The sequence below is a fragment of the Martes martes genome, assembly GCF_963455335.1.
Source record: "Martes martes genome assembly, chromosome: 7".
Lineage (NCBI taxonomy): Eukaryota > Metazoa > Chordata > Mammalia > Carnivora > Mustelidae > Martes > Martes martes.
The window spans coordinates 31876087-31888215 of NC_137894.1; the positions used below are offsets into that span (position 1 = coordinate 31876087).

A 12129-nucleotide genomic window follows, 5' to 3' on the forward strand; every position below is an offset into this window, starting at 1 on the left:
TGACAAGCACCAGGTGTGCCCACAAGGCCTGCTGGTTACTACAGAGGAAGCAATGCCACAGGCCCTGCATGCCCTTGGGGGACTGTGCATGGCCTCACCAGAGCAAAAGCCCCACAGCTCAAGGGAGACCTGGACAACCAAATAGTCCAGAGGTCTGAAAATAGCTTTAAGAACATGCCACATAAAGGGTGTGGGTCCAGAGAGAAAAAGATAGGGGAAGATCAGCCTGGAGAAGGGGACGACTAAGGAAGAACGTGACGGGATAGAAAAACCACTGGCTTTGGAGTCAGATAAACCTGGGATATAAATCTGGCATACGAGCTGGGTTAACTTGGCAGTCACTGAATCTGGGTCTCTTTCTTCACCTACAAAACAGGGAGGACAACATAATTCAGTGAGGATTGAGAAGATGTATGAAATGTGCTGAACACAGGACCTGAATAATTGATAAGGTTCTTTTCTTTGTAAATTACTGAGTGCTTACTCTGAGCCAGCCACTATGCTGTGTGCTCTACATTCCTTAGCTCATTCTATGCTCACAGTAACTCAGAAGGCACCGGGATGGTAGGTGCTGCTCATGGACTCAGAACGGTGAGGACAGGAATCTGAATCCCTGAGCCCCGACTCCCAAGCCCATGCTTGGAACTCCCACATTACACTGCCCTTCCATTTCCAGTACTACGGGTCCCCTTTAAAAGGAAGCCCTTTTAAACAGTGTGAGCTGGTGCGGACCCACATCCCTATCCCGAGGATGGGCCTGGAGACACCAGCTCAGGGCAAACGGGCTGCACCGGGCAGTCAGAAAAGGAGGGCCTCCCCTGACTCCTACAGTCCTCCACTTCAAAAAGGAAAATCAACTTTTCAAAGTAGTAATGCATGAGCAGCATGTAGAAATCCAACCTCTCCCTGCCCTTGTTACTGAGGTAACATTGAATCTATTCCCTTGGGCTCCCAGGAGACAGGACGCCACAGTCATGAGTGCTAACTTACCCTCAGATTAAAGATCTTGGGTCCCAGGGGTGAGGGACTCACACACCTTCCCCCAGTGTGGAAAGCCTGGCTGTGATTAACCCTACTAGGCCTATGTCACTTCTCATTCTCTCAAGAGGGGTGCCCTGAGGACCTCATTTCTTGTGCTTCCTGGAGCCAGCGATAACCACAGCTAGGGAGCTACTGGTCTTACTCTGTGCAGTCCTGGGCTGGGGAGAAGCCGGTTAGAGAGGGGAGAAGGGGGTAGGAGAGAAGAAGCAGACTCCAGCCTGGACCATGTCAGCCTGTGCTGGGAGACGGGTCAGGTCAGCTCTGAGCACACAGGGCCTACCTCGGCCGCCTCAAATGCCTTACTTTGATGTATAAGCTTCTCGGGGTCCAAGAGGTGGTGGGAAATGTAAAAAAGGAGAATAGTCCGAGTCAGAACCCTGGCCTGCTGCCACATACCAGGGCCACCTTGCTGTGTAACTGGAGAGGGCACCGGGCATGTTATATTCCCAGTGAAGGGTGTGACATGGCTGCCCCACAAGGAAAACTATCCTGTCATTAAGATTTCACCCTTGCCTAAGGGCCTGCTTCCTGAATGATTTACCTTTCAGGGTTTAAGATACAAAGTTTACACTGGCCGAGGGCTTGGACAAGTGGAAAGTGCTCTTCCTGTGTCAAGTGGTGGCTCTCTAGGGCAGGGACAGCCCTACCCTGGCCAAGTCCTAGCCAAGCTTAGCCCACATGCATAGGGCTGGTGGCAGCACTGAGCTCCAGCGACCCAGGAAAATACAACGGTGAGAGAATGTGGATCATTTCTAGACACTTGCTCTATGTTTCTGAACTGTCTTCAGTGACTTTCCCTGTCATTAGTTTACCTTCTTTATCTCCCTCTGGTCATTAAAGTGATGAAGCCTGTAGTGATACAAATCACTACTTTTTCCTCTCTTCACTGTCTGCTCAAGTTTACTGAGAAAGGAAATTTTAGCAGCACTAGACCACCTGGATCAGGGCCGGGTAAAGGCCGCTCTGCTCCTTGCCAACCTTCAACCCCCTCCTAGTCGGAGAGGAAGGAAGAGGGGGCTAATCTGATTGAGAAGAGCCTGACATGCCCTCAGGCAGGCCCACATCCTACTGGGTGGGATTCTTCTGCCTTAAAAATATAGAAAGAGAGTCAGGACACAAAAACTGCTTTCCAAGAGCAGATCTGGAAGGCTGCTTTCCAGTCTCTGTTCTGTCTGAGACTAGGTCTATGAGGCAGAATTTGGTTCTCCAGACAACGGCCAGTGGACTGTCTTTCCTTAAGGCAAGGGCCCCAAACCTGGATCTGGAAGGAGAGAGCAGGAAGGCCCATTTTAGACACGAGTTTAAGTGGCATTCTCCACTTGGTTTGGAGAATGCAAACCAAGTAAAGCTCTGGGAGTTAGTAGGCAGCCCCTTAATAAAGCTGTGATCTTCATTTGATGTTTTGGGTGTGTTTCCAATTGATCAAAACTTAGAGAGGGGGAATGTTATTGGTAACCCAAACTTCTAGCATGAGGTTTTGAGGTGCTTTTGAAGTGGAATTCACTTGAAATTCCCTTATTTTCCAGAACGAGCAAAATTTAATTCTACTCATAACATCGTAACTATTAACAGACACATTTCAAATGATGGAGAAAGAACATACTGTACATATGAGAAGTTACTAGATTTGCACCTAACACTGACAGGATGGAAGTTAATTTTCATTTAAGGAGGACCAACAGTATTTGTTCCACTCCTCCTTGAAACTGTTCAATAATGCTATTTCCTAAGATTTCCAAACTGGGGACATGTTTATCTGGCAATGTATTTCTTTAAATGCACTGCAGTTTTTAGGCTCATTTCCTGTTTTTTAGAGATGATGCATGCCTGTGCAGCCTCTTCTAACGTCAGTAATCCTTTGGGCAACTTGAGGTTTACAATGTACACAAAATTCACAGAGCTGTGAATGGCCCCAGCTGGCCCTGCTGGCCCTGGATGCATTTCTTACTTTGGGCCACAACAGGAGTGTGTATAAGATCTAATATGAGAATTATCTTACGGCACCCTACAGACCCTCCTAGCCACAGAGCAACTGCAAGGGGAGGTCCACATCTCGTGACTGAAAATCAACCCGAATGAGTTTTCCGTTCAGATTGGAAGATTAAAAAATAAACAAAACATGACTGAAGCATGATGCAACTTGATGAAACAAGACAAGGTTATGTGATTTGAGTTACTGTGTTTTTACTAAGAGGACACCTTGCACCAAGCACTTACCAACTTAGGGAGAAAAAACGGGGGGTGGTGAATTTTACAGAAATCAATTTGAGTCAATAACAGAAACGTTATGACACAAAAACAACACAGAAAAATTCCAAATCCTTCTAGGCAGGGCAAGTCCTTCCCATTTCAGCTTGCCAACTCTTGGAATGCTTTCCATCTGGGGCTCGAGCCTCATCTCTCACCTGTGGAATTGGCCCTGTCTGAAAGGGACAGGGATGTGCCAACGGGCCACGGGCTGCCCGGGTGGTAGAGATGACTGCGAGCTGGAGAAGCGAGGCTGCTGGAGTGGAAATGATGGTGAGGGTTATCGAGGGGATGGATGGGATGGGCACTAATCACAGCTGTGGATGAACACAAGACAGAGAAGTGCTTAACATGCTTGCACAGACACACACAAGTCACAGTTCCAGAGCAAAGCCACCCCTGCCCCTCCCACACAGTACAACCATTCCCTTGGCTTCTGGGGGGCGGCTGGCTGGTGTGAACAATTAGCCATGGATTTTACTTTTTTTTTTGAATCAACATGCTCCTATGCACTTATCTATCTATATATGTATACACACATACACACACAGAAAAAACCTCTGAGGAATACACACTAAAATGTTAATGGGATTATCTTGAGGGGTAGCATGGTCAGGAGTTAAAAAAAAAAAAAAAACTTCTCTTGGTTTATTTGTATTTCCAATTCCTCTACAATAAACATGGATTACATGAGTTATTAAAAATATCTATTTGAATATGTCACAAAATGTCACAATATGTCACAAAATATAAATCCGTAAGCAAACAAATGATGGTTTAGGTTTCTATCATTTTTTTCTCCTGATAAAAAAATAGAAGTTTCTTTTCCTTCGAGTATATTCCTAATACGTTATTTTTTTCTTATTGTTGAATGAGGCATGCAATAAGTATTTAGGCTGAATGGATGAGTTTGATGAGTTTAATCAGTTTAATCAGTTAATCAGTTTTTCCTATCTTAAAAGGAATGTAAATAGAACTGAACTCCTCTAGCATGAAAAGCATGAAACACAGGACTATGGCACCGTCTCTTAACTGCTTCTAGTCTGGGAGCTCGGTCACATCCATTCACATTTTAAAATATAAATGGATCTTTCCTAATTGCATCCTTCCTTCCCACATTGGCTAAGGAATTAAATTTGCTGCATTTTGCTAACGAATCCAAATTTCCACACAGATATTCCATATATAACTTTCTATGAAGACAAACACTCCTCTAATGAGGCTTCATTATCGATCCTAGAGATGCAAACAAAATCAGAAGCCCAGTTGGGGCTTCTCTTAGGTACTCCCTTAGAGTAGTTTTAGAAGCAGAACGTTTAAGACCAGCACGGACAGCTCTAAACCCCTCAAAGAGGCAAAGAGGTAGGGCTGATTAGGAACACAGGGGACCTTTTTCTCCTCTAAGCAAGGGCTTCACGAACTGTGATAAAACTTAATTAGCCTTTGGAGTCTATTAAATGTCTCTCTCACCAAGGATCTCCGTAGATCTTTGAGGGGCCACTCAACATTACTCTAGTGAAGAAAAATTCTAGACACTTTTATTCTCCAGCTATTTCCTGCCCTGGCCACTTGCCAGACAGGCAGATGGCACAAGCAGCCATGGGCCCTGGAGTGTCACTGCCCCTTCCCTCCTTAAGGTTTGGGGAACAAAACAGGGGCGTTCCCTACACTCAGAGGCCAGAAGGCTCAGGAGGTCCTTAGGAGCAAAACACAACTTGGAAAAGCCAGCAGAGGAGATTCAGGGTAATCTGGGAGGCAGCACCTCCTTTAGGGGAAGGGAGGTGGTTTTCTGAAGCAGGGAGCTTCAGCATCAGTATTTTCTAGAATTAAGGCCTTTTACCTAGGAAGTACAACCTGAGAAGCATTCTCAGTATGCAGGACTCTAGCACAGAAAAACAGAACTTTCTCTTTTTGAAGGCATTTCCAGTCTTCCCAAACTGGGTATATAAAAAAGACAATGTGAAAGCACCTCCCTAGAATACAGCCAGCAATCACTAGCTGTCAGTTGCCTTGGGTCCTGGCGCTTCTGAGCAAGGCCTTATACAAGGCTGACTGAACCTCTGTCCAGTGTAGTCAAGTGCTTCCCAGCAGTGCTCAGCTGCTGAAGGCCAGGTGGGTGGATAGGGAGACAGACTCCAGGGGAACTCAGCCTGAGAAAAAGGACTGGAGCCAGGTGGGGAAAAGGAGATCTCACAAGCATATTGGAATACCTGTTTTCAGAATCTTGAGTTAAAGAATCCACTCACTCACCCACCTACCGAGGCACAAATTAAGTAATACTGTATATTTATAGGTACTCCTTGCCCATCCCCCAAAAAAGAAAAAGAAAAAAAAAAAACTGATACCAACTGGTACAACATATCTTTTCTCCTTAACATTTAAAAAGAAGCCAGTTCGGGGCGCCTGGGTGGCTCAGTGGGTTAAGCCTCTGCCTTCGGCTCAGGTCATGATCCCAGAGTCTTGGGATCAAGCCCCGCATCTGGCTCTCTGCTCAGCAGGGAGCTTGCTTCCTCCACCCGCTTCTGCCTGCCTCTCTGCCTACTTGTGATTTCTGTCAAATAAATAAATAAAAATCTAAAAAAAAAAAAAGAAAGCCAGTTCAGGTAAAACTAAAATGTTGTACAAAACAAACACGCAGTCCCGCTATCATCCTGCTATACAACAAACACAACTGCAATGGGTTTATCCTTTTCAGACACTTACGTTTTTAGACCTGGGACCCCAGCCAGGGCACCTCTCATAAGAGGGAAACCATGATTTTCCCTGCATGCTTCCAAGTTCAGGCCCTTCTTTTTTCATCATGGTCCCTACTTTGTGCAAAAATGACCTGCTAATCAATCAGTCCTTTCTCTTCCAAAGCTGACTTTCAGAATCTAGCATCTGCATGTCTGTGCACAGTGAGTGTGACAGTGTGTGTGCATTTACACACCTGGATGTTTCACCAGTTTCCAAGTATAGGGAGCCATGGTTTACTTCTTTGGTGTGTAGGGTATCTGTGATTATTTAAATCTCTGTCACTTGTCGACAGAGAGGTGGCTGAGAGTTCTGAAATGGGACATCTTAAGAAATTAATAAAAAACTCAAAAGCTCATTTAGGTTAAACTGAAAAGTGATCGAGTGGATGCTTTCAGGATTTGAATCTAGGTGTCTGACAGTGCTACGGCTTACTGGGTATCTGTTCAGCTTACAATAAATACTTCTGGTACAGAACTGGAAAAACTTGTTATCAGTAGGTGGGTGGCTTTTTCACTGTAGGATGGCACGGGGGACCCTCACCTGAAAGCCCCACTGTGCTAGCTGGTCTGAATGGCCTCCCTACCTTGAAAACAGTGACAAGGGAGAAGACACAGTAGTTTGAACAAAAGCATTGGTTTGTTCCATTGTTTTTTGGTTTTCACACTTACTTTGAATTTCAAATATTATTAAAGGAGGCCGAGTAATTTTTATGCTTATCAAAGTGAGGCATGGTCAATTAAGGTTGAAAAATTTTGTTTCAAAAACTCTGTTCTGTAAACTTAAAAATTAATTAATTAATTTAATTAATTAATTTAAAAAATGACAGGTGTCCATCAACACTGAATGTGTATCAGGAAGTCTAAGGAATACTGTGACATCCGGCTATCTTTAGCTCCAGCCTGGAATGACATTTTTCCATCCTCCTATACAGATGTTGTGCTTACTGTTAGGGAGACTGGTTACTTCTCTGCTCCTGGGAGATGGGAGTAGTTGGCTTTTTAGCTTATTTATCTCAAGAAAGATATAAATTGCAAAATATGAAAGTGTTTGGTATTTCTTGCCAAGGTGCCAAAGCCTCATCAGTGGGTCATCTTTTGTGTCAGGATCACGTGAAGTCAAAGACATCATTCGTAGTGGCTCCCCAGGACAACTGGGTAGACTGGCAGCACAGGGGAAATGAGAGGTTTTCACTTACGCTGGGGTGGCTGGGAGTCAAAGGGCATCATCATTTTTGGTCTCATTCCCCGCCTTCCAGCCAGTGTAGACATGCTGTCCTCTGATTCATGCCCTAGACAGCAAATATGGAGGTTAGTTATAAGCGTGTGCCCCAGGCCACTAAGCAGCCTCAGTGGTAAAACATTCCCAGTGGAGGGGTCAGAACTCGCAAACAACATAATGGTCAGAACTCGCAAACAACTCCCATTAGAGGAGTCTCTGCTGAGAGTCAGTGCAGTTGACACAATGTCGCCTACTATGCTTCAGTCTGGAGTTTGAGTGTCCAGACCAAGAACATTCTGACCACCACAAAAAGAGGCAGACTCTAAAGGAAGGGAGAGGATGAAATGTACAGACATAGGCGAGGTTGTCTCAAGTGCTTCAGTATCAAGTTGCTGATACCTGAGAAGAGACCTAACAGATCTAGAAGGCTGTCTCATCTGGGCACGGAACCTCTCCCCAGTAACAAGCTATGTTTTCCCAAACTATCTATTCTTTATCAGATGTTGACCAAATCCCACAATACACATTTCTTTAAACCTAACCTCACATAGGAATCGCCAAATTCAGGCAACTGTAGGAAATGGAAAATGATTTAAATGGAAATAGTTCTCCCACATTTGGGGACAACCTGCACCTCTGTAAGAATTCCGCCTTTGATGGATGTTGCTATCCATGGAATTGTCAACTGGTGTGATATCTTGAGAGTTACGAGGAATTGGAGTATCAGTCATGATGGGGTTTGGGTCTGGAGACTTATCGATGGGTTTCAGCTCCAGTCTCTCATGATGGATCCAGAGGTCCGGCGGTTTGACATCTTTGGAGTTCCCTTTGTACTTGTGGGAGCCGTTCACTGATTTGCAAGCAGCTCGTTTCCTAGGCACAGATGTAAGAGGGTTTTTGTTTTTGTTTTTTTAAGATTTTATTTATTTGACAGAGAGAGAGAGAGAGATCACAAGCAGGCAGAGAGGCAGGCAGAGAGAAAGGGAAGCAGACTCCCCACTGAGCAGAGAGCCCAATGTGGGGCTTGATCCCAGGACCCTGAGATCATGACCCGAGCCAAAGGCAGAGGCCCAATCCACTGAGCCATGCAGGCGCCCCAAGAGGGTTGTTTTTTTTTTTAAGTAACTCTTTTGAACTTATTTGTGAAAAGGCCCGAGTGATTAAAACTGCCCTTCTGAGAGATGCCTTAAGCAAAGGCAGAAACTAAAAACACACAAACAGAACAACAGAAGACGGGAAAGAAGTTTACTTTTGTGAACAGTAAATGTATCTCTGCTTTGTCCACACATATTTCAAGATATGTACAAGGGCATATTTGACTACTACATTGTGACTTTGGTTGTTTTTTTTTTTTAAATTATCAACAGACTAGACAGCATTTTAAAATTAAGTTGTCCCTAAAGCAGAATGTTTCTCAATTTCCAATTAATATAGAGAGAACATTAATTAGAAATATAACACTGGAATAGAGGTGGAGTCTGTGGCTTATAAAAGAGGAAGGGAACCCAAATCTGGGACTACCAAATGGATAAAAATGAAGAATGGATGACAGCGTCCACTTCTCTGTGCCTTAATTTCTCTATTCACCCACTCACACTCACTTATCCACTCAATAAGCATTTATTAGGTACCCACTGTATGTCAGTCAATTCATGTACTGGACTGCTATGCCCTCAGCATTTCTGGTCAAGTGAGGAAGACAGATGTTGATCTCATTATTTTAAAATATTCTGAGCTTAATGAAATGCCAAGTGTTACAGTTATTTCTTAATAGTTGGCATAAGGTGGCTAGGACAAACCTGGAGAAAGAAGTGACACTGAAGTTAAGACTTAAAGGAGGAAGGGAAGAAGATGCTTTGCAGGTGATTAAATCAGCTTATGTCAAAGCCTTGAAGCAAAGCACGACAGCCTGGTATATCAGAGGGCCCGTAAGAAGTCCTGAGTGGCAGAAGCACAGTGAACAATGTGGAGAATGATGAAATGATGCTGCAAAGGTAGCCTAGATCATAAAGAGCTTTTGGAGACCTGCCAAGAGTTTGACCTCCCTCTATGAGATGAGAAACCACTACGTGGTTTTAAGCAGAAGAGTAAGGAGATCAATTCTGAGCTAAACAATTATTCCAACTGTGGTGTGAAGAATGGATTTATGGGGTGGGGCAAAGAATAGGAGCCTAGTTAGGATACTACTGCACTAGTCTTAGTCATGACTGACAGTGGCCTAGGACAGTGGAATGGAGAGAAGATGCAGATTTGACATCTATTTAGGAGGTAGAAATGATAAGACTTGGTGAATAAATGATGCGGGGTGGGGTGGGGTGGGAGTAAAGAAGCAAGAGTTTGAGGCTAAGTCATTTACTAACATTGGAATTAATGGAGGTAGAAGCAGACTTGGCAGAAAAGATTGTAAATTCTGTCTTGAACATGGTGAGTGCCCCTGAGACATTCAAGAGAAAATGTAGAAGAGGCAACAGAGCGTGCAAGTCTGAGACTCAGAAAAGAGGCTTTGGCCAGAGATAGAAACACAGAAGTAACTGGAATGCAGACAGTAAATGAAGCCATGGGAGTAGATAGCACTGAGGGAGAGCACAGAAGGAGAAGTAAGTCTAGGATCAGGTCCCAAGGAAGGTCTGACGGCTGGGTAGATAGGAGGAGATGTGAAAAAGAACATACAATCATGACATACAGGAGAAGAGAGTATTTCAAGAGGGAAGGAGTAGTTGAGTTAAATACTGCTGAGAGATTAAGACACGGATGAAAAAAATGTCTCCTGGCTTTAACAATGCGGAGGTCATCGGTCCTCAGCAAAAGCAATTTGGTTGAAGTGGTAGGAGCAGAATCCAGATCGACAAGAAATGAAGCATCAGAAGGCAATGAAAGAATGGACGAGTATATACGGTAATCAAGAGAGTCTGTGGTGGTGGGAAGGATGGCTTTGTAAACAGCTAGTGGGGAGTAGAATAAGGGTTGTAATTATAATGATTTAAGATAAAAGAGGTATGAGTATACTTACCCGCTGAAGAGACAAAGCCAAGAGAGTGAAAGGTTAGCTGTGTGGAGGGGAGAACAGCAAGTATAAGGTCTTAGAAAGATGAGAGCCACTCAGATGCAGAGGATTAATGGAGAACTGGCTTCCGGTAGGAGGAAGTACACTGAAGGAGGTTTTGGATCACATGGTGGTGAGGTAGCTAATGAGGAATGTGTTGAGAAGCAATGAGGGGCTAGGCCCTAAATGCTCGGTCAGCTTTGAGTTTTAAGTGTCCATAAGCAGCTACAATTGAAATGGGAGATACTTCCTCAGAGGGGAAAACAAGTATGAAGAAAAGCTCACACATATTTTTCAGTGGTTCATGGAATGGCTGGAAAGATGGTCATGGGGAGAGGGAGAGGAAAGGCCCCATGAAGACTCGACACAATTCTTTTAAGCAAAAGGATCCAAATCTGTAGGATTTGCAGATTCAAAGTACAGAGCCTATTACCAACTCACTTCTCTACCTCTCTATCTAAAGAATAAGTGCTTCTTTAAATTTACTTTTAATTTTAAATCCCCAAAGCACTAAGGAATTCCATCACTTTGTTTTTTTAGATTCTTTTAAATAAAGATATCATTTCTGAAACTAGATTTCTGAAACTAGATATAAAACCAAGTTCATAAAAGTAGATACATTTGAAATGCTGAACAAAGAAGCCTTGAGTAGAAGTTCTAGAGCAGAAATAACATCATTGCTGACATGTTTAAGGGAAACGGTTTTCCATAATCAAAAGGAGACAGGGAGAGGTTTAAGAGGCAGTGACCAGAAAGTTTATAAAAGGAGCCCCCTGCTCCCTTGGAAAAGAGATGCAGTGCAAGCTATAGGAAGCTATTTTGTTTGGGCAAAAGCAAGATTAAAAACCTCACAAAAACATACACAAAGTGACATAAAGGCATCTCCAGTGGCAATGACAGGACAGTCTGTACTTGTCCTCTATACTGAAAACAAACATATTTATTGTCATTAAACACATGCATTGTCTTGCCTTGGGCTAACCAAGTCTGAGGGATAAATCATAAACACTGGCGTGAACTTGCCTTTCTCTTTTATGGAGCAAGATCTCCATCTTACCATCTTTTAGGATACAGCAATTAAAGTCATTTTATTGCCCACACGTGTTTTTTGCTATTAGGGGTAACTCAGGAATCTTATTATTTTTGGTATTCTGTCTCGCTGGCCAGATGTTGTATGTGAGGTGAAAGTCATCTAAGGTCAGGGATCCTCTTAAGTTTAGGAGCACAGGCTGTTATCAAATAGTCTTATAGCTGAGTCACCTTGCTATCTGCTCTAGACAATTACCACAACTCTCAACATCCCAGAGGACTTCAGGGCTAGCAGTCATTTGACCCCTCTGCTAATTTGATATGCCAATTATAAATGAGACTTTCTTATTCACTAAATCAGTATTCTCCCCCCACGAACCCCCAACCTGTCCCTGCTAGTCCTAAGCTTCCACACTTGGTAGCACTTCTTGAAAACTTTTTTTAAGGATTTTAAAATTTATTTTAGAGAGAGAGAGAGAGAGCAGGAGCAGGGCGTAGAGGGTGGAGTAGAGTAAGAGGGAGAGAGAAACTCAAGCAGCCTCTGCACTGAGCGTGGAGCCTGATGTGGGGCTCAACCTCACGACCCTGAGATCATGACCTGAATTGGAATTAAGAGTCAGACGCTCAACCATCTGAGACACCCAGTCACCCCTTGAAAAATATTCTTAAACTTAGATGTAGAATAAGAGGTCTATGGTCCTCTTCCATTTCAGGTGGCATCTGTGCCGTGAAAAAGCCTGTAAGAATGCCCCTAAACTCCTGGGTGTCTGGCTCACCGTGTGCTTACACAAATAGTAGTCCAAAGCAGCTACTGG

The 12129-nt window shown here is 43.8% G+C and overlaps 1 protein-coding gene across 3 annotated transcripts in view; it reads right to left on the reverse strand.

Moving 5' to 3' along the window:
- The window catches only part of NEO1 (neogenin 1), a 240935-nt gene that overhangs the window by 5575 nt on the left and 223231 nt on the right, over positions 1-12129 (reverse strand). For 2 of the 3 annotated variants that reach the window (XM_080808312.1, XM_080808311.1), the window contains exons 23-25: positions 7877-8115; positions 7220-7312; positions 3447-3605 (exon numbers count right to left, since the gene is read on the reverse strand). In XM_080808312.1, coding sequence (XP_080664438.1) covers positions 3447-3605; positions 7220-7312; positions 7877-8115 — 491 coding nt within the window. The remainder of the gene's footprint in view (positions 1-3446; positions 3606-7219; positions 7313-7876; positions 8116-12129) is intronic. The other variant, XM_080808313.1, reaches the window with a different exon arrangement.